The sequence below is a fragment of the Neoarius graeffei genome, chromosome 22, assembly GCF_027579695.1.
Source record: "Neoarius graeffei isolate fNeoGra1 chromosome 22, fNeoGra1.pri, whole genome shotgun sequence".
Classification (NCBI taxonomy): domain Eukaryota; kingdom Metazoa; phylum Chordata; class Actinopteri; order Siluriformes; family Ariidae; genus Neoarius; species Neoarius graeffei.
In genome coordinates, this window is record NC_083590.1 from 57163035 (window position 1) to 57184616 (window position 21582).

At 44.4% G+C, this 21582-nt stretch overlaps 1 protein-coding gene across 4 annotated transcripts in view; it reads left to right on the plus strand.

Annotated features, from left to right (window-relative positions):
• Positions 1-565: 565 nt before the first annotated feature.
• The window catches only part of LOC132870978 (zinc finger protein 501-like), an 88136-nt gene continuing 67119 nt past the window's right edge, over positions 566-21582 (plus strand). For 3 of the 4 annotated variants that reach the window (XM_060905036.1, XM_060905038.1, XM_060905041.1), the window contains exon 1: positions 566-681. Coding sequence is in view for 1 of the 4 variants with exons in the window: in XM_060905037.1 (XP_060761020.1) it covers positions 4943-4979 (37 nt within the window). In the remaining 3 variants the exon portion in view is untranslated. Of the gene's footprint in view, positions 682-4936; positions 4980-21582 lie in introns of those variants that run through there. The other variant, XM_060905037.1, reaches the window with a different exon arrangement.

A 21582-nucleotide genomic window follows, 5' to 3' on the forward strand; every position in this document is an offset into this window, starting at 1 on the left:
TGGACAGACACTTTTTGTAGACGTCAACAAGATTTTGACAGAAAGCTGATTGGTGTAACAGAAAAGCATTCACCCTATCATCTGGCGATTGTGAGTTTAAATCCTGATGCTGTCACAAATCAAGAAGGGAGGGGGTGTCAACTGCAAGGAACACTAGTCAAATGTCTGTGAGCTCATACATATGGAAGTAGGTAGACAGCAGGTGTGTTATGTTGTATGATAAGCAGTTCAAATAGATTCAGTCTGCTGGCTTTATGTACCTCAAAAGAGTCTTCTTTGTTATTCCACCCACTTTGTGTGATGCACCAGTTCTATTGGAAGCAAACCAGTCCCAGAGAATTTAAGCTTCGAGCAGCCAAAAAAACAAACAAAACAAAAAACCAGCACAGACATGTTCAGAACAATCAAATGGGTCCAGGCATTTAACATTGCACTTTTAAAATGACATTATAATTGTTATTAGTAGAAGTGTGTGAGGGTTGGGTTGGGATAGGCGTCCTCCACCCTGAAACTCCACTCCAGTCCAGGTGGTGGCGGTGACGCGTCCAGTAGCTGCTTCTCCAACCGCCAGTAAACACTGGAGAAGAAAAAGCTGATGCTCGTCTGAACCGCTTTAGCCCCTCGATTTATAAAAATAAAAGCACATTATTGTGTCTGGCTCTGAGGATTTAAACCCCTGAGGTAAGTTAAACTGAAGGTGTGCGGTCGAATCCCAAATACATGTCCACTTTACTGTTTTAGTGAACTACGGTCAGTCTGAAAAAATGCCGTGTGCACTCTAGATAGTGCACTATTTATCCACTCAGGAGAGAGTTGTAGTTTGGCTAACCTTTTTAATTGTATGTTTAAAGTATTTAAATAATCTTCACTTCAAGTTAATTTCCACCTATTTATTTATTTATTTATTTATTGCTAATTTGCGACTTCCTCGCAATTCCAACTTTTTATTTCTCGCAATTCCGACTTCATTTCTCACAGACTTTTTTCTCCTCTGTGTGTGTGTTTGTTTATTAAGCCAGTCAGGCAGCGTTACCCCCTCTGCAGTATGTTAAGCCGAAAGCTTGAAACATTGAGAATGAAAATGAGTGAAATCTGAGGGGAGTATTTTAATCATGGTTTCCCGAACCGGGAGATCTTGTTACTGGAAGAACTTTTTTTTTTAAAAATCTTTATTAAAAATAACAGCAACAAAATACAAATACAGTTATTAATACACACACAAACAACAAAGCAAGAGCCAGGGGGAGTTTTCAAATAAAAACATTAAATAATCAGCACAAATGAGAATTTAGCAGCTTTGTTTTTAGAGTTAGAGATGATTTTGATATACTGTTCAGTTTCCTTTTCGAAGGCTATAAATGAAGGTTTTGAGCGACTAAACTTGGCTTTATGAATATGGTATTTTCCTAAAATGATCAACAAATTTATTATATATAATTCTTTGTTTTTTTATTTTTATTTTGTTGTTATGGAAACCAAACAGTACATATTTCCAACACAGAGAAAAATCAGAGTCAAGCTTGGCTGTAATGTACCGGGTTATTTCTGTCCAGAATGCGATGGTAAAGGGACGTTGCCAGAACAGGTGTGTTATTGTTTCCTGGTCCATCTCACACAATGAACAGTCCACACAAATGTCTCTCTCTTTTAAGCATATAATGCTTGGCAGGATAGTATCTATGAATCAGTTTGAAAGACGCCTCCCTTACTTTGTTTGTAAAGAAGTATCTGTATGGGAGGTTCCACACACTGCTCCAGTTCAGGTCACCAACAAGACCAGTCCAGCACTGAACCACATAGGGGATAGTGATATCTGTCTGGAATAATGCGTGGATATTGCAATTATTGTTCTTGGATGTGACAGAGAAGCATACATGATCCACTGAGGTCAATATTGCTGCTTTTCCACTACAAACGCGGCTGAGTCGGGCTGAGCCGTGCCGTGCTGAGTCGGGCTGAGCGGGGCTGTTGGAGTTGCATTTCGACTACAACCGTGCTGAACCGTGCTGGCTGGAAGTGGGTGGACACATTGGGTGGAGTTAGCGAAAGTGGGTGGACGTCAGGTGATGTCGTTAAGCAGCGCAAACAGTGACATCAGTGAGCTTTTAAGCAGTAGTCTCACGACCCGAATAGTAAACAATAAACATGGAGGACATGGAGTCGTTAGTGTTGCTGGTCTTGGTGCTGTGGCTTGTTGTCACCGACAACGCGGACAAATACTGGCAAGAGCGTATAGTTGAGGCGAGGCGCATAAGGCTTCAGAAATTCTCGTAATTCTTCTCCTTCCGGGTTTGCGGTGTTTACAGATCCCAGCGCGCTCGTGGGGCGTGTGTGGGCATGTGAGGACACTCCTCCTCACCAATCAGTGCACAGGGGAGTGTCTGCTCACGCCCCCAGCCTCACTCGGCACGGCTTGGCTCGCTTCAGCCCCACTCCAAAACGGTGTGAGTTTTAGGGGCTAAGCAGGGCTGAAACGAGCTGAGTCGTGCTGGTTTTTGGTAGTCGAAACGCGAGCCGTGTCGGGCTGAAGTGAGCTGAAGCGAGCTGAAGTGAGCTGAAAAAGGGTAGTGGAAAAGGGCCATATGGGGTCCAGAGATGGTAAGCAAACCGTTTTTTCAGCCCTTCTTAGAAGGGTTAGGGTACCAGAGGGAATGGCATCCATTATTGTTACTGGAAGAATCGCATGGTGTAGACCGCTACCGTGTGACATCAGGGGTCACGTGATTTATGTTTGCACCGCCATATTGGACGACCAGAATGAGAGACGCACACAAACACACTTCACAGGGCCTTTGGTGTTGACTGAGTACTGGAAGTTGTAGTCGGTACAAATTGTACTTCAAAATATTCCACACATTTTTAAGGTTTTTATCTTAGCATAATGTAAAAAGAAAGTGTTCATTATTAGCTGTGTGGAATATATTTTCACACAAGCCACAGTACTTGAAACTCAATATTTTCAAATTATGTTAAAATTTAAACAGAGAAAATTAACGATATAGAATCAGCAACAATTTATTTATAATATAGCAAATAATAAAGGCCTATTTTTTTTGAGCATTTTCATGCTGCTGCTGATAAACATAAAAATAATTTAATCAGAAACACTTTTATTGCCAGGTATGTGGGTACACACGAGGAATTTGACTCCGGTTCACTTAGCTCTCATAGTACAAAACGGATAAAGCGTATACACAAAACAAACAAGCAAACAACAAAAATAGGTTCATAGTGCAAAGTAATCCAGGTAAGTCAAGTATGGAATAGTTAAATAAATATAAAGTATACAGTGTGCACAGAATGACTGCATAAGTGTTCAGATATTTTACAAGTGATATTACTGATATATGAATGTGGATTTTAGCTGTTCATCACAGAGACAGCCTGAGGGAAGAAACTATTCTTGTGTCTGGTTGTTTTAGCATACAGTGATCTATATCGCCTCCCTGAGGGGAGAAGATTAAACAGATTGTGACCAGGGTGTGATGGGTCCGCAGAGATGTTACCTGCCTGTTTCCTGACTCTGGACAAGTATAAGTCTTGGATGGAGGGCAGGTTGACACCAATAATTTTCTCTGCAGACCTTATTGTCCGTTGCGGTCTGTTCTTCTCCTGTTTGGTGACCGATCCAAACCAAACAGTGATGGAAGAGCAAAGAACAGACTGAATGATGGCAGAGTAGAATTGTGTCAGCAGTTCCATAGGCAGGTTGAGCTTCCTGAGCTGGCACAGAAAGTACAACCTCTGCTGAGCCTTTTTGATGATAGTGACTGTGTTTGTCTCCCACTTCAAGTCCTGAGAGATTGTGGAACCCAGAAACCTGAAGCTTTCAACGGCAGTCACAGTGGTGTTGGTGATGGGCAGCAGAGTGGGGGGGCTCCTCCTAAAGTCCACTGTCATCTCCACAGTTTTAAGCGTGTTCAGCTCCAGATTGTTCTGACCGCACCACCAGACCAGCCGTTCAACCTCCCGTCTATATGCAGACTCGTCACCGTCCCGGATGAGGCCGATGACCGTTGTATCATCTGCAAATTTCTCAAGTTTAACAGACGGGTCTCTTGAGGTGCAGTCGTTGGTATAAAGGGAGAAAAGCAGTGGGGAGAGCACACACCCTTGGGGGGCGCCAGTGCTGACAGTCCGAGTGCTGGATATGATGCTCCCCATCCTCACCTGCTGCTTCCTGTCAATCAGGAAGTTTGTAATCCACTGACAGGTGGAGGAGGGCACAGTGAGCTGGGTGAGCTTGGTGTGGAGGATGTCTGGAACAGTGGTGTTGAATGCCGAACTGAAGTCCACGAACAGAATCCTGGCGTATGTCCCTGCAGAGTCAAGGTGTTGCAGGATGTAGTGCAGTCCCATATTGATTGCATCATCTGCTGACCTGTTTGCCCAGTAGGCAAACTGCAGGGGGTCCAGCAGGGGGTCTGTGATGTCCTTCAGGTGTGACAACACCAGTCTCTCGAAGGACTTCATGACTACAGATGTGAGAGCTACAGGCCTGTAGTCATTCAGTCCTGTGATGGTGGTTTTCTCGGGAACCGGGATTATTGTGGAGCGTTTGAAGCATGAGTGGACTTCACACAGCTCCAGGGATCTATTGATGACCGGAAAGTAACCAGCCGCCATCTTGTCGGTAAAAAACACCGCTGAATACTGCTGCACTCGTGTACAGAATGGATCAATTTCAACCGACGGACTACACGGCTCATTTTTCTAATGAACAGATAACTGGATATATGTCTAAAATAAACGATCTACAGATTAGTGACCCTTATGGCTTACCGGACGGAGTTTTCACGACCGGATTTTGAACTGCCAGCGGAATACCCAGACGTGTATAATTACCTCAACTTTCCCTCGCTGTTCAGTGGTGAAGCACTGCATGCTTATAAATTTCTGGACAGTTATCTTTACAGAAATTCAGGATTTGTCAGCAACTCAGATGTGGCATCTTGTAAACAAGAATCCTCATTGGACGGGTAAGTCACTTAAGTATTGAGTATAGCACTGACCAGCCGATTATAGAATAAGGTAATTCCAGCTGTAATTCCAAATTGTCCGTGTTGTTTACCATGGATCTGGCGTTGGAGAGATAGAGGCTTAGCAGTGGAGATTTGAGTGGCTGTTTTCTGAGCTTAGTCAACAGGCCGGCTCTGCAGCCTCGCTTTTGCTTCCGCTCCCGGCGCCACCTCCTTCGCTTTGCTTCCGATAACAATCCACGGAGACCCTGCTGGTCTCGCTATCTCGTCCGGAATGTTGTGCATGCGATGGAAATCGCTACAAACCATCATTTTCTGCTGGAAACCCATGTCCAGTAAGTCCATACAGTTGTAGTGGATATTGAAGTCCGGTACAGACGAACAACACGCAAAAATACACACAAAAAAACATAAACGTGCACAGGTAGGGAGAGCTTGGAGCCGCAGCCATTGTAGTAGAATTGTATATAGTAGGGTTTTCCAGAAGAAAAGGTAAAAGTAGAAGTAAAAGGCGGAAATATGGCGTTTGACCGACAAGATGGCGTCTGTCACAATCCTGGATTGGCTGTGACGTCACATGCAAGTGCTCCATAACAGGGGGTGTGAATGGGTCTTTAATGTCTGGGGGGGGGGAGAGGTGTGAATTTGTCGAATCTGGAGTAGAACACATTCAACTCGTCAGCCAGTTGATGGTTCATTGCAGTATAGGGGGATGGTCTCCTGTAGTTAGTGATATTCTTCAGGCCTGTCCACATTGATGCTGGATCGTTGGCTGAAAGGCTGTTTTTGATCCTTTCAGTGTAGCTCCTCTTGGCTGATTTCACCTCTTTCGTCAGTCAGTGCGTTTACATGCACAAAGAGAAAAGTGAATTTCTGCTGTTGCTCGACTGAAATCAAAGTTCTAAATGGCATGGGAACACCTTAGTGAGGCTGAAATTGAACCGAACTTGATTCCTCGCAATCGAGCTACACGGCCTAGATTATGCGATTTTTGCCGAGCTACTTAGTGCAGGTATACTCTATCGAGATAAGCAGCTCGACTACCTACTTCAGCACTGCCCCTTCCGGAAGTGACGAGACCACAAGTGGGAAACACAGCAGCCTCGGTTTATTAGGAACACTTGTGTCCTTGCATGTACGCACCCATTTCCAATTAGTTGGTAAGTTATTAGCATGTTAGCAGGATAACAGTTAATATGTTCACCATTACAGATCAACTTCAACTTAGTGGCCATTTTATTAGGAACACTTCTGTTCGTACATACAAACTACAAACACTTCTTGTGAACACGGAACTGATAACTTTGTTTATACTCTTGAACAGTGTTGCCAGATTGGGCGGTTTTAAGTGCATCTTGGGGGGTTTTGAACATATTTTGGGCTGGAAACTGTCAGCAGTATCTGGCAACACTGCTCTTGAATAGCTCTTCATGACGACAACCGGAAGTGTACCAACACGATGGGGCGTGTAGCGCCACCTGTGGCTCGGGTGCACAATGTACCTCACACAATAACTTGATTTCCTTGTGTGCATGTAGGGTTGGATTTCTCTGGCACCCCTGCTGGGACCCTTTGCTCGATTACCGACAGCAGCTCGATTTGGATGTGCATGTAAACGTACTGTGTTTCTGGCCTGTCTGTACAGGACTCTGTCCCCACTTCTGTAGGCCTCCTCCTTGGCCTGGCGAAGCTATCTGAGTTTTGTGGTGAACCAGGGTTTGTTATTGTATGCGCGGAAGGTCTTGGTGGGCGCACACACACCATCCTCACAAAAACTGATGTAAGATGTCACAGTATCAGTCAGTTCATGAAGGTCTGAAGCTGCAGCCTCAAAAACACTCCAATCAGTGCAGTCAAAGCAGGCTTGTAGTTCCACTTTGGCCTCATCAGACCATCTCCTCACCGTCTTAACTACAGGCTTAGCAGATTTCAGCTTCTGCCTGTAGGACGGGATAAGATGAACCATACAGTGATCAGATAGTCCCAAGGCTGCACAGGGGACAGAGTGGTATGAGTCCTTTAAAACAGTGTAACAATGGTCCAGAGTGTTAGTGTCCCTGGTGGGACACTTAATGTGCTGTGTATATTTTGGCAGTTCGTGGCTGAGGTTTGCTCTGTTAAAGTCCCCCAAAACAATGAGCAAAGAGTCCAGGTGGTTTTTCTCCACGTTGTTTATCTGGTCAGCCAGGTGTTGTAATGCCTCATTTATACACACCTGAGGGGGGGATGTAAACTCCAACCAGAATAAATGAGGAAAACTCTCGCAGAGCATAAAACAGTTTGCAGTTTATGAATAATTTATTTAGAACTGTGACATCAGTACACCAACCTTCATTAATATAAAAGCAGACTCCGCCTCCCCTCGTTTTCCCCGTGAGCTCCGTTTTGCGGTCCGCTTGGTGAAGGTGAAATCCAGGCAGGTGGAGAGAAGTGTCCGGGATGTGCTCACCGAGCCAGGTTTCGGTGAAGCACAAGGCAGCAGATCTGTTAAAATCTGTGTTGATTGTGTTGAGGAGCAGCAGTTCGTCCATCTTATTGGCCAGAGAGCGGACGTTAGCCAGGTGAATAGATGGGAGCACAGTGCGAAACCCCCGCTGCCTCAGTCTGACGAGCGCGCCGGCTCGCTTCCCCCGGTGTCTTCGGCGTAATCCATAGAGAGCTGCTGCTCCCCCGACAAGTAACTCTGAAAAACTTTCTGGATTGATGAAAGCCGATGAAAGAACTTGACTGGTGGTTAATCCAACATTTGAGTTCTTCTCTGGAGTATGTGACAGAGTATATAGTATTTAATCTAGTTCCCATGGGAAATTTTATTTTATCTATACATTACTCATATAATGTATGTAGCCTCGAAAAATGTCTACCCAGTTAATTCTGTTACTTATTATTTACAGGTCCCCGGGGCCATATTCGGAGTTTCTTTCTGAATTTGCAGATTTTATCTCAGACCTGGTTATTTCCTTAGACAGAGCTTTAGTTGTCTGAGATTTTAATATTCACGTTGATAACCCAGACGACCCTTTAAAAACAGCGTTTGTTTCCATTTTGGTTTCAGTAGGGCTTAATCAGTGTCCTAGGACCGACCCATAATGGTGGTCACGCTCTCGATCTAATACTAACATTCGGGTTAAACAGAGAAAATATAGGTCACACTTCCACAGTCTGAAGTTATCTCAGATCATTATCTCATCTCATTCAAAATATGTCTGAGTAATAATATATGCACCTCACCACACTACGTACATTCACGTCAGCTACTGCACAGAGCTTTATAAATGATCTCCCAGCATTATCAACTTTGATTGGGTCACTGTCAGCCCCTGCAGAACTTCATCAGGCAACTGAATGCTTTCAACGATCCGCTATACTTTAGATAATGTAGCTCCTCTTAAAAGGAAATAATTCAAGAGAAAAAACTAGCATCCTGGTATCACGATGACACTTGCACTTTAAAACTGACCACTTGAAAATTGGAATGTAAATGGCATCAAACAAAATTGGAACTATCTGACAAAAAATTGAAACTACAAATTTAAGGTCAGACAACTGAAGTGACAATTTAAGTAACCCTGTAGTTAACAATATAACTGTATCAGATCAGCAATTAGAATGTTTTACTCCCCTTAGAGAAATTGAACTACTTTCATTAATCTCATCAAAATCCTCAACTTGTGTACTAGATCCCTTACCTACACATCTATTCAAACAATACCTGAAGTAATTGAACCACTTTTAAAAATAAATTCTTCTCTAAGGATTACAGTGTTTTCCCACAGAAATTTTGGAGACTATGGGGGCAGCCCATGGGGGGCGTGGCGCGCGTGTCCGGTTGAATTGCAGGGGTGCGTGGGGGTTGTTTAGCCTACTAATAACTACTAAACTAAGACTAACAAAGAACAAATTCGTTGGTATTGGTTATGCACTTGTATTTTATTTTAGCATGTTGCTACAGAGGGCAGTCCTACAAGAAGAACATATTACAGATAGCAACAAACCAAACCAAAAATCCTACAATACTTCACACCCTGAACTCCTACAAAACAAGGACTTCTAGCTCTGCTGTATGTCAGAAGTGACCCTGACAAATGCCTGCCCTATTTACAAAGACCGCACCCTGCACTTGTGCATTTGATTTTTCTTGGCTTTGAGAAAGAGTTTGAGTGCCCTTTCATAATTTGTATCTTCTGGTTGTGGCCCGTTAATGGAAATCCTCAAGCAGGCGGCCAGGTTCTCTCCTTGCAGTCTGTTCCGAAGGTCTGTTTTGACCTAAAATGGCAAACAACTTGTTCCTACAATGAGTCATGTGATTGTAGAGCTCACTCTGAAATATTTAATTAAGTGAAAGTGAGATTGAACTTAGGTGGGATTTGAGCATAAAAACAATGGGTAAATGTAAATTGAAATTCACATGACTGGTTTGCCTGCAGATGACCTTACCCTGTTCATTGTGGAAAAGTCTCTTTCACAATTCACGCTCGACACCGGCACAACAAGGGCAATCGCTGCTAAGTGGCTGAGTAATGGGTATATCTGCCCCCATTCATCGCACTCACTTGCTAGGAGTGTTCTACCAATTTGACATTCTGACAAAGACAGCAAGCAGTTGATGTTAGGCCTGCCTCAGTCACTATCTCTTCGTCCTGAGGTGAATTTCGATCCCTCTTTTTGAAATAATTCAAAATGCTCATGATCTGAATTAACAAAACAAATTTAGCATCAGTTTAATAAGGATCGGAGATTTTCTGTTACAGCTGTAGCGTCTACAATAAGGCTGACATCGTCACCTGACATTCAACGCGTTGCATTAAGGCCTATGTTAGTGGAGAAACACTCGTCAGTAAACTTGAAAACGATCAAATTCGAGTCAAGAAGTTAATTTAATTAAGTAGGTAACTCACATTACATTCCCTTAATTATGTGGCCTAATAGCTTCACCTTTAGAAGGTAGCCTATTAAAAAAGGCTAAAAATAATTTAACGTCTTCTGTCTCACCAGTAACAAATCGCGTTAAGGCTACTAGCACTAATTCTCAAAAGTGGCACCGAAGTTCGCTCTCTGTTAGAATAGACTACTTTTCCCTTTTAACATGTACATGCAGACCTAGATTAGTTTATCACTGCTGTCACTTCATGTCTCCATCACTTGGATAGACTGCACACATACAATGTCAAGCGGGAAGCACTTCGCCGGTGAATTTGTAAAAGACCTGATCCTGGTAGGATGATAAAGTTAATTTGATGAATTAGATAACTACGTAGGGCTAACTAATATTGCCTCAAAATAGCCTACTGACTTGCTGTTGGTGTCTGGTCAGGGCTGTGTCTTGCTACTTGTGTTGCTTGGCCTTAGTGCAGCATTTGATACCATTGATCATTCCATTCTTCTGGATAGACTAGAAAATGTTGTGGGAGTTAAGGGAATGGCCCTCTCCTGGCTCAGCTCTTATTTAATTGATCGCTATCAGTATGTTGATGTAAATGGTGATTTTTCTAGACATACTGAGGTAAAGTTTGGTGTTCCACAAGGTTCTGTCTCAGGCCCACTTATTTTTTAAATGTAACCTCTGGGTGATGATAAGCATGGTATTATTAGTTTCCACTGTTATGCTGATGACACACAGTTGTATGTTTCTGCAAAACCAGATGAGACACCAGCTCAATCGAATTGAGGAATGTGTGAAGGACAGACACTGGATGCTTATTAACTTCCTTCTGCTTAACTCGGACAAGACTGAAGTACTTGTACTAAGGCCGCATGCAGCGAGAAGTAGGTTTTCTGATCACACAGTAACTCTGGATGGCCTTTGTTTCTTCACGTGCAGCAGTAAAAGACCTCGGGGTGATTATTGATGCCAGTCTTTCATTTGAAACTATCAGCAGTTTCTCTACATATTGCTTCCTTTCAGCAGGCTTCAGGGTTTTGAAATAATCTGCCATGTCTCCAGACCAGCCACTGTCTCCTCCCCCCTCCCCCCCAAAAAAAAAAATCTCACACAGGTTTTTCAAGTCAACTGTTGTCAATAAATCATAAATAAAACACCTCAAATTTGTTTGTCGTTTGTCACTTCACTTTATTCCCGTGGGTTCCCCCCCAACCATGACTTTGTTGTATTTCCGATATGGCAAAGAGTGCTATTACTTCCGGTAGTGGTCTATTGAGCTCCAAGCCTCTGATCCCTGGAGAGGGAGAACTCTGTCTAGCAATTAGCTCTGGCAGTAACGAAGCCTGTTACTTTAACTCAAGGCTAAAGGCCCAACTCGCAAAGCTCTACATCCTGTTTTCATTCTGGTTTTATTCTTAAAGTTGTGACCAGAAGTGATTTGTATCTCCACTGCTTTGATGTTTCTTTCAGGATGCTATTCTCGCTGCTATTCTTGATCCGCCATGCTGTGTGTATCCTGGAAATGTGTAGTTTTAACATGAAGTCTGTTTTGTTGAAGTTAGCAGCTGTTCACTGATGGAGACTTGAGTGTAAAACTATTCAGAACAACTGCAGTCTTAGTTATCATGATGATTGTAGTCCTTACCTATCATAGAAGATGGCTCTGGACACTTAGGCCCTGTCCACACGGCAACGGATTCAGGTGAATCCGATAAAGTTGTTTATCGTTTCGGCCTGGCGTCCACACGGCACCGGCGTTTTGGGTGCCCCAAAATGCAATCTTTTGAGAACGGGTTCCAGAGTGGAAAGATCTGGCAACGTTGCCGTTGCGAAGTCGTCTGGATGAGTAGAACGGATTTGTTTATGATGACGTCACAACCACATGACTGTCAGTGCTTCACGCCGGGTAGAAGTGTAACGAACTCGATGTGAGTTGTCAACAAATCCTATAACTTGGTTCATGAAACGCGCTTACAAAATATTTTCACTGTGAATATTTATTGTGTAATGGTGCAAAGTGAGAGAGAGAGAGAAAGAATAGCCCTTAGGGCAGAGTCAATCCCGCCAGCAAAAATGGGGGAAAAAAGGAGCGATCTCACCTCTTCAGATGTTGGTTTAAGTCCTACAATACATTCCTCAAAAAGGGCATAGAAGAACAAATCCATCAACGTGTAGCATTCAATTTATTCCGGACCATTAAAGATGCCGCCTTCCGCATAGAATCATACGTCATCCTCGCTGCCATATTGGATGGGTCAAAACTGAGAATAAAGATGCCTCATTCATGTGCTGCGTTTAACTGTACCAACAGGTTTACCGTCCAAACGAGATCACATGGGATTACCTTTCACAGGTGAGACTGGAAAAATACTTTTCATTGTATTTGGTCATTATAATGTAATTTTATGAACAGATTTTTCTGACTTTGTGGCTAATATGAAGTCTCGCGCATAATAGTTTATGCGCATGCGTCCTTACTTCTGTTGTTCTGGTGTCTCCGAAGGGACCGTCTTACAGCGCCCCTAGTGGTGTGGCATGTGTATTGCATCATTTTCAGCATGCGTTGTGTTGCCATATGGACCTGATATTTTACTGATCGTTGCCCATGTGGACGCGATATTTTTTTAAATAACATCTCGTTGCCGTTGTCGTGTGGATGTAGCCTTAGTTTTGCTAAGTGTGTCTCTTGACCGTCCATACAGGGTCATCGTCCACAGGGGCAATGCAATGAGACTCCAACCAGATGTAGGGCATCAGGATGGATCAGGCAGGTCTGAGGGGCAGGAGGAATGCAGGCCATTTTGTCCAATGACCATTTCGTTCAATAGCTAAGATGTTTCGTCCAAAGCCTTTTTCATATGCACTATTAATTTTTATGTTTCTTATATTTGTTTGAAAAAAGGAGGAATTCTCAATGGAATTTCACTGTTTCCCACAGACCAGGTAGCAATTTGTGGTGCTACACTGTGCGGATGAGGGAATCGTGCGCGGTGGTGTCGTGGCGGTCGGTGGAGTCGGTTATTGGGGTGTATGCAAAGTGTTTACAGCAGGCGGTGTTCAAACACACAGTATTTTTCTTCAGACTCACCTGCTGGGACTATTTTAAAGCTACAAGAAGCATTTGAGATTATTCAGTTCATATGAGTAGCACGCTGTGTGAGCACAGTCGCTATCAGGTGCGTTAAAACGTAAGTAACTTTTCTAGAATTTCACCAAAACTCATTGAATTTTCAGCATTGTAAGAGAACTCCCTAAAGTATTATTCAGCAAAACCCCAGAATGATAGCACAAATCTAGAATTTTTAACAGAATTTTAGTTCTTAAAATTTAACGCAATTATGGACGTCACGCGTAACATTTACACCCGTGAAAAATCACTTTGAATGCTGTTTTGAAAGTTTTGATCAAATATTCTCTATAATAAAAAATCACTTAAATATTATAAACACAGTCTTTTAATGTATCAAAAAATAATTTTGATAAAGCAAGGAAATTCAGAAGAAAATTAGTTTTTTCTTTTGCTTGTTGTGCGCGTCACGCTACCAAAATATAACTAACCCCTTCACGAACAATTCCAACTTTCATGGACTTGTAGCGCGAATAAACCTTTCAAAAAATACTTCTCACCCAGTAAATTAGAATCCTGGTGGTTTATATCCTCGTAGCTTCAGTAGATCTAGAGATTTAGTCGATTTAGTAAATCCCAAACGCTGTGAAACACGCCAGCCATCTATGGTGAGAAGTGCTGCTGTAGTTGAGAAACTCTCATTTCTCCCGCTTCCAACTAAGTCCGTGACCCATACCAAAATAACAATGTCACGCTCATCACTTAAGGATGATTTATGCCAAGTTTCACGGAAAAATACAGTGAAATAAACTTGCTAGAAGCATTTTTCAAAATCCCAAACATTATGAAACAGTTCTTGTAGGGTTTCAGGTTACAAATTTCGAGAATAGAGAAATTGCGGCGCAAAAGTTTGCCACTAAACTCGCGAAAATACTCCATCCTAGCGAGTTTCACAACCGAACTAGGCTACGTGACAGTCCGTGACCACCCAGGAATGTTCTAGAAGGTACGCTTCTAGGCACGTGCGATCGAGAAAGACGCCACGTGAAGGTAGTAAAGGTAGTATTTCCCCTGTCTTATGACGTTTTAGCGCGATAAACAATGCATTATGGGTAATCATTAAAATGCTGATTTCAAGGTTAAAATGGGTAAAAACAACTAATTTATATAGATATTGTAAAAATTGTGCCTAATAGTTATTTCAGTACATAAAATCAAAACCTGAATTTTTTTATTTTTTTCCCTATGTTACACCATTGTGCATCTATAGCATGCTACTCATCTTCAATCTAAATTCTTTTAAGTTCTTTAAGAGAAGACAGCTAAAACAATTTTTTCCAGAACCCTGCCTGGTTTCTTTCCTCGACCCAACTTTACATTACAGGGCAGGCCATTAGTTTGCTGGGCTTGATGTTGGTGGAAAACCTGTCTTTTAAGTTTATGAAAAGTACTCACCAAAATTGAAGTTAAAGTTTAGTTTTTACTAGAGATGCTCCGATTGCAATTTTTTGGGCCGATTCTGATTTTCCATGGAGTGTGACCTGCCAATACCGATTTTTTTTTTTTTTTTTTCATTTTTTCAAACCACTTCACAGCACACACAAAGACTCTCTTTTCTTTAATAGAACATTCTGCCAGATTTTCAGTAATACATTTTCAACACCTCAAAGGTTGAAAACAAAGACATTGTTCTTGGTAAAATCTTTCTTCATCTTTGGTATTAACATATTAATTCCTGAAATAGGAAATTCACAAACATTTTTTCTTTTCCCATCCAATATCCGTCACAAAAACAACTTCTCCCCCATATATTATTTGCCAACTGCTATGGAAAACACTTTCATAAGCCTATTTAGATCTGAAAACTTATGCCTTATAGAACAACCCATTTCTTCATTCAGTATCAAAATACAAAAATAATTTCCAGTCATACTTATACCATAGCCATTCTATCATCTTTGTCAAATGTGTATTTGTAGAGTAATTTCCAATGGAATCAAGTGCAACCAAGGTTGTAAAACAAACACAAAGACTTATTTTTTTTTCTCTCTCTCTTTGTACAAATCTAACTAGATGTTTGGTAAAAGGCTTGCGTATTAATTCCTGTAATGGGAAATTCACACAACCACAAACATTTTTTTCTTTTCACATCCAATATCTGGCACAAAAAAAAATTCACTATATTTGAATATCCAAATATAGTGTGAAAAAAAAAAAAAAAAAAAAAAAAAAAAATATATATATATATATATTTTTTGTTAACGGCGCGCGCGCCGGAGCTCGTTCGGTGCGCAGGACTGACGCTGTTCTGTGCAAGCGCAACACAATGAAAGCATGTTCAAGCTGCCAGTGTAGCTGCAGTCTTTTTGGTTGCGAATTATGAGTATTTCCACTTTCATCTCTGTGATACACAAGTTTTGATCGGCAGAAAATCGGCATATTTTAATTTTGACCGGCCGGTCATGGCCGATCACATGAAAATCGGCCGATTCCGATCGGCAGCCGGTCAATCGGTGCATCTCTGGTTTTTACCTTAGTTTTTTGCCTTTTTTGTGGCAATCTTTCAATCATTCTTTTGTTGACAGTCAAGGAATAAATTGCAAAAAACAAGCTGGAGGTTTTTATTTTAAATATTGAACTCAACCAATACTAAAATGAAATAAATAGTATAGGGTAACAACAAAATAAAATATCATAATTAGATGTAAGAAACCACCTAAGGTAACACCAAGGCAACTAACAATAATGAAAAAGCATTACCCTAATTGGTGCAAAGCCTGCATGCCCTATCAGAACATTTAATTCTGCGTGGCTTTCTAAAAAAAAAAAAACCTCAAGTGCCCTATCGTAAGGGAAGTCATTGCTGAAGCGGGATAAACGGGATAATGCAATAAGGCCGGTTCCTCGTATCAAGCTGCTGCTGTATGCATCAAAATTGGTTTATAGCCTGACTCGGGGATGTCTGTTTCATGTAAGCCAAGAAGGCTATGATATAGCTCATCACGAGCACAACGTAGGCTACCTTTTAAAATAAGGGGTCGGAAGGCGAATCGGGAAGGCTGCGTTATTTTTAATTAGCCTAACAGGCCTACTTGCAGTCCGGGTATATGCGCAACGGCAGGCCTGTGTACACGCCTCTCTGTGTCTCTCTCTCTTTCTGTCTCCGTGTGTGGGTGTGTGCGCGCGTGCGTGAACGAGAAGAAAGAGCACTATGAATGAACGGAACGATATGCAACGGAATGTTTTTTTTTCCAAAAATCGTGAGTCTGATTGTATGGCGATAGGAATGGTCTATGTATGGGAAACCCTGAATTTGACCGATGCGAAACACATTTTTGCAGCGTGTAGTTTAACCATCTGCCACTCACCAACTGCGAGTTGTGAAATCTAATGGCGAGTCAAGAGCGTCCTAGGCTCGCCTTTCTTTGCAAGTGTGGTCAAAGCGATGGGTTCCTATCTAGTATTCATGTAAAAATCCAAGAAATATTTGACAGCTATTTCCTTGCGCATGTTAGGGGCCACCATTGCAAAATGAAAACAAAACCAGAAATGATGGGAATCAGTGAGTGTCAACTTTGGGCATGTTCACCACATATAAAATAATCGATAGTGTGTATGAAAAAGGCTTTGGATGAAATGGCATTGGACGAAATGATCAAAGTGTCCTGATCCCGGCAGGAGAGGTCAGCATCTTAATGGTGTCTGAGGAGAGAGCAAGAGAGAGAACAGGTTGTTGGTAGAGCTGTGGTCAAAAAATCGATCCACGATTCGATATCGATTCACGCGAAAAAAACACGATATCGATCCAACAACATGTGAATCGATTTCTTCCAGGTGCCTATAACACTATTTTCTCGAACGCGCAAGGGACTATTTTCTCCAACGCGCAAGGAGCACTATAAAAGCGGGTGCCGGTAAAACGAAACTTATAAAGAAAACAAGAAGATGGACGAAGCTGCCCGGTTAAAAACACCGCCGGGGATGAAGTCGGATGTGTGAAGTCGGATGTTCGGCAAGCGCTTGGTGGCCGGGCCTTTGCCCATGGGGCCCGGCCGGGCTCAGCCCAAAGAGGTGACGTGGGCCCGACCTCCTGTGGGTTCACCACCCACAGAGGTAGCAGTAGGGGACTGGTGCAGTGTGGATTGGGTGGCAGTCGAAGGCAGGGGCCTCGACGACCTGATGCCTGGACACAGCGGCTAGCTGTTGGGACATGGAATGTCACTTCGCTGGGGGGGAAGAGCCTGAGCTTGTGTGGGAGGTTGAGGGGTACCGGCTAGAGATAGTCGGGCTCACCTCCACGCACAGCTTGGGCTCTGGAACCCAGCTCCTCGAGAGGGGCTGGACTCTCCACTTCTCTGGAGTCGCCCATGGTGAGCAGCGGCGGGCTGGTGTGGGCTTGCTTATAGCTCCCCAGCTCAGCCGCCATGTGTTGGAGTTTACCCCAGTGAACGAGAGGGTTACCTCTCTGCACCTTCGGATTGGGGAGAGGGTGCTTGCTGTTGTTTGTGCCTACGGGCCAAATAGCAGTATAGAGTATCCGGCCTTCTTGGAGTCCCTGGGAGAGGTACTGAGGGGTGCTCAGACTGGGGACTCCATTGTGTTACTGGGGGACTTCAATAGGGCTGCACAATATATTGAAAAAGTATCGATATCGTGATATCATAGTTTGCGATACACATACCGCAAAAATTACTTAAATTTCGCTAAAAGGCACATTTTTCTGTGCCGTCCAATCACATTTGAATGTCAACAAGTGCCGCGGGATAACTCCGCCCCCTATTGCAAAACAAGTAAAATCCTTGTGGTGATGGCAGAAGCGGTAGCAAGTGTGGTGAGACAAACTTGTGTGAGGAGGAACTGGTTTCCAAAAAAAAAAAAAAGTACTTTGGATTCAGGAGGGATGACGTACTGCAAACTCAGGTACTTTGCAAGACATGTACCTGTAAAACAGTGGTGGGGCGGCTCACTGGGACAAACACTGATGTACAGCAGCATAAAAACATAAAACCTCTCTCTCTCTCTCACACACCTAACCGCTGTCACTCTCTCTCACACACACACACACACACACACTACCACTCTCTCACACACACACACTACCGCTCGCTCACTCACACACACCACTGCTCTCTCACCCGCATGTGTTATTAACGGATTGTGTTTGAGTTTATGGTGAATCTGTGTCGCTCACCTTCATCTCCCGGGAGCCGCTGAAATTGCCATTTTGAATGCTTTGTTAATGTAATGCAACTTTCAGTTTTTTGTTTACTTCAACTTAAGACATTTCCTGCTGCGCTCACAAAAATTAAGAGATTTAAAGATGATTGATGGACACCATTGCAGGTGTAGCCATGTTTTTTCAATAAAAAATAATGTTGGAATGGAAGCGATGCATTGGGTGTTTTTTTTTTTTTTTTTTAAATGCTAGATACAGGGCAGAACGGCGAGTAGAGGGAAGAAAAACATTATATATTTAATTATCGTGATGCATATAGATATCGAGATATTCAGTCATGTTATCGAATATCGCATATTTTTCTGATCTCGTGCAGCCCTAGACTTCAATGCTCATGTGGGCGACGACAGTGACACCTGGAGGGGCGTGGTTGGGAGGAACGGCCTCCCCGATCTGAACCCGAGTGGTGGTTTGTTATTGGACTTCTGTGCTAGTCACGGTTTGTCCATAACGAACACCATGTTCGAGCATAGGGGTGTCCATAAGTGCACGTGGCACCAGGACACCTTAGGTCGGAGGTTGATGATAGACTTTGTTGTCGTTTCATCTGATCTCCGGCCCTATGTCTTGGACACTCGGGTGAAGAGAGGGGCTGAGCTGTCAACTGATCACCACCTGGTGGTGAGTTGGATCTGCTGGCGGAGGAGGAAGCTGGACAGACCTGGCAGGCCCAAACGTATGGTGAGGGTCTGCTGGGAACGTCTGGCCGAGCACTCTGTTGGGGAGGTCTTTAACTCCCACCTCCGGGAGAGCTTTTCCCAGCTTCTGAGGGAGGCGGGGGATATTGATTCTGAGTGTACCATGTTCTCTACCTCCATTGTGGACGCAGCTGTTTGGAGCTGTGGCCGCAAGGTCTCCGGTGCCTGTCGTGGCGGCAATCCCCGAACCCGGTGGTGGACACCAGAAGTAAGGGATGCCATCAAGCTGAAGGAGTCCTATCGGGCCATGTTGACCTCCGGGACCCCTGAGGCAACTGACGGGTATCGGCAGGCCAGGCGTGCTGCAGCTCGGGCAGTTGCGGAGGCAAAAACTCGGAACTGGGAGGAGTTCGGGGAGGCCATGGAGAAGGACTATTGGTCGGCCTCGAAGAAATTCTGGCAAACCGTCCGGCGCCTCAGGAGGGGGAAGCAGTACTCTGCCAACACTGTTTACAGTGCGGGTGGGGAGCTGTTGACCTCGACTGGGGACATTGTCGGGCGGTGGAAGGAATACTTTGAGGATCTCCTCAATCCCACCGTCATGTCTTCCATTGAGGAGACTGAAGCTGATGACTCAGAGGTGGACTCGGCCATTGCCCAAATCGAAGTCACTGAGGTGGTTTGCAAGCTCCTCGGTGGCAAGGCACCGGGGGTGTATGAGATCCGCCCTGAGTATCTCAAGTCTCTGGATGTTGTGGGGCTGTCTTGCTTGACACGCCTCTGCAACATCGCGTGGCGGTCGGGGACAGTGCCTCTGGAGTGGCAGACTGGGGTGGTGGTCCCTCTTTTTAAGAAAGGGGACCGGAGAGTGTGCTCCAATTATAGGGGAATCACACTTCTCAGCCTCCCGGGGAAAGTTTACTCTCGGGTACTGGAGAGGAGAATTCGACCAGTAGTCGAACCTCGGATCCAGGAGGAACAATGCGGTTTTCGTCCTGGTCGCGGAACACTGGACCAGCTCTATACCCTTCATAGGGTGCTTGAGGGTTCATGGGAGTTTGCCCAACCAGTCCACATGTGCTTTGTGGATCTGGAGAAGGCATTCGACCATGTCCCCCGTGGTATTCTGTGGGGGGTGCTTCAGGAGTATGGGGTTCGGGGCTCTTTGCTAAGGGCTGTCCGGTCCCTGTATGAACGGAGCAGGAGTCTGGTTTGCATTGCCGGCAGTAAGTCAGACCTGTTTCCAGTGCATGTTGGACTCGGGCAGGGCTGCCCTTTGTCACCGGTTCTGTTCATAATTTTTATGGACAGAATTTCTAGGCACAGCCAGGGGCTGGAAGGAATCCTGTTTGGGAACCACAGGATTTCATCTCTGCTTTTTGCGGATCATGTCCTGTTGGCTTCTTCAAACCAGGATCTCCAGCATGCACTGGGGCGGTTTGCAGTCGAGTGTGAAGCGGCTGGGATGAGAATCAGCACCTCCAAGTCCGAGGCCATGGTTCTCGACCGGAAAAGGGTGGCTTGCCCTCTCCAGGTTGGTGAAGTCCTGCCTCAAGTGGAGGAGTTTAAGTATCTCGGGATCTTGTTCACGAGTGAGGGAAGGATGGAGCGTGAGATTGACAGGCGGATCGGTGCAGCCTCCGCAGTGATGCGGTCGCTTTACCGGTCCGTCGTGGTGAAGGAGCTGAGCCAAAAGGTGAAGCTCTCAATTTACCGGTCTATCTACGTTCCGACTCTCACCTATGGTCACGAGCTTTGGGTAATGACCGAAAGAACAAGATCGCGGATACAAGCGGCCGAAATGAGTTTCCTTCGCAGGGTGGCTGGGCGCTCCCTTAGGGTGAGAAGTACAGTCACTCAGGAGGAGCTCGGAGTAGAGCCGCTGCTCCTCCACATGGAGAGGAACCAGCTGAGGTGGCTCGGGCATCTTTTTCGGATGCCTCCTGGACGCCTCCCTGGGGAGGTGTTCCAGGCATGTTCCCCCGGGGAAGACCCAGGACACGCTGGAGGGACTATGTCTCTCGGCTGGCCTGGGAATGCCTTGGTGTTCTTCCCGAGGAGCTGACCGAGGTGTCTGGGGAAAGGGAAGTTTGGGCTTCCATGCTTAGACTGCTGCCTCCGCGACCCGGTCCTGGATAAAGCGGAAGAAGACGAGACGAGACTTGTAAAATTTCTCTCTGCATTTAACCCATCTGAAGCAGTGAACACACACCTGCACACACGTGAGCAATGAGCACACGCACATACCCAGAGCAGTGGGCAGCCATGCTAACAGCGCCCGGGGAGCAGTTGGGAGTTAGGTGCCTCGCTCAAGGGCACCTCAGCCCAAGGCCGTCCCATATTAACCTCTCTGCATGTCTTTGAACTGTGGGGGGGAAACTGCAGCACCCGGAGGAAACCCACCAGACACGGGGAGAACATGCAAACTCCACACAGAAAGGCCCCCGCCAGCCGCTGGGCTCAAACCCAGAACCTTCTTGCTGTGAGACAGTGCTCACCACTTAGACCACTGTGCTGCCCAATCTGTACTCCAGTTTACCATTTTGTAGGAGTGTACTGGTACATATATTTGTACCGGACGATTTGCATTACGATGCAGATGTGTACCAAATGCAATCTTTAAACAGTAATGAAATTAATTTAACTGTAATGCGTAAGATGAATTCAATACGTTTGAAGTTCTTCATACTAACTGTCCAGGTTGTTGTGTTATGCCAAGATAATCATTATAAATAACTGCGACACCGCCTCTTCTGCCAGTTAGGTGAGGCTGGTGTATA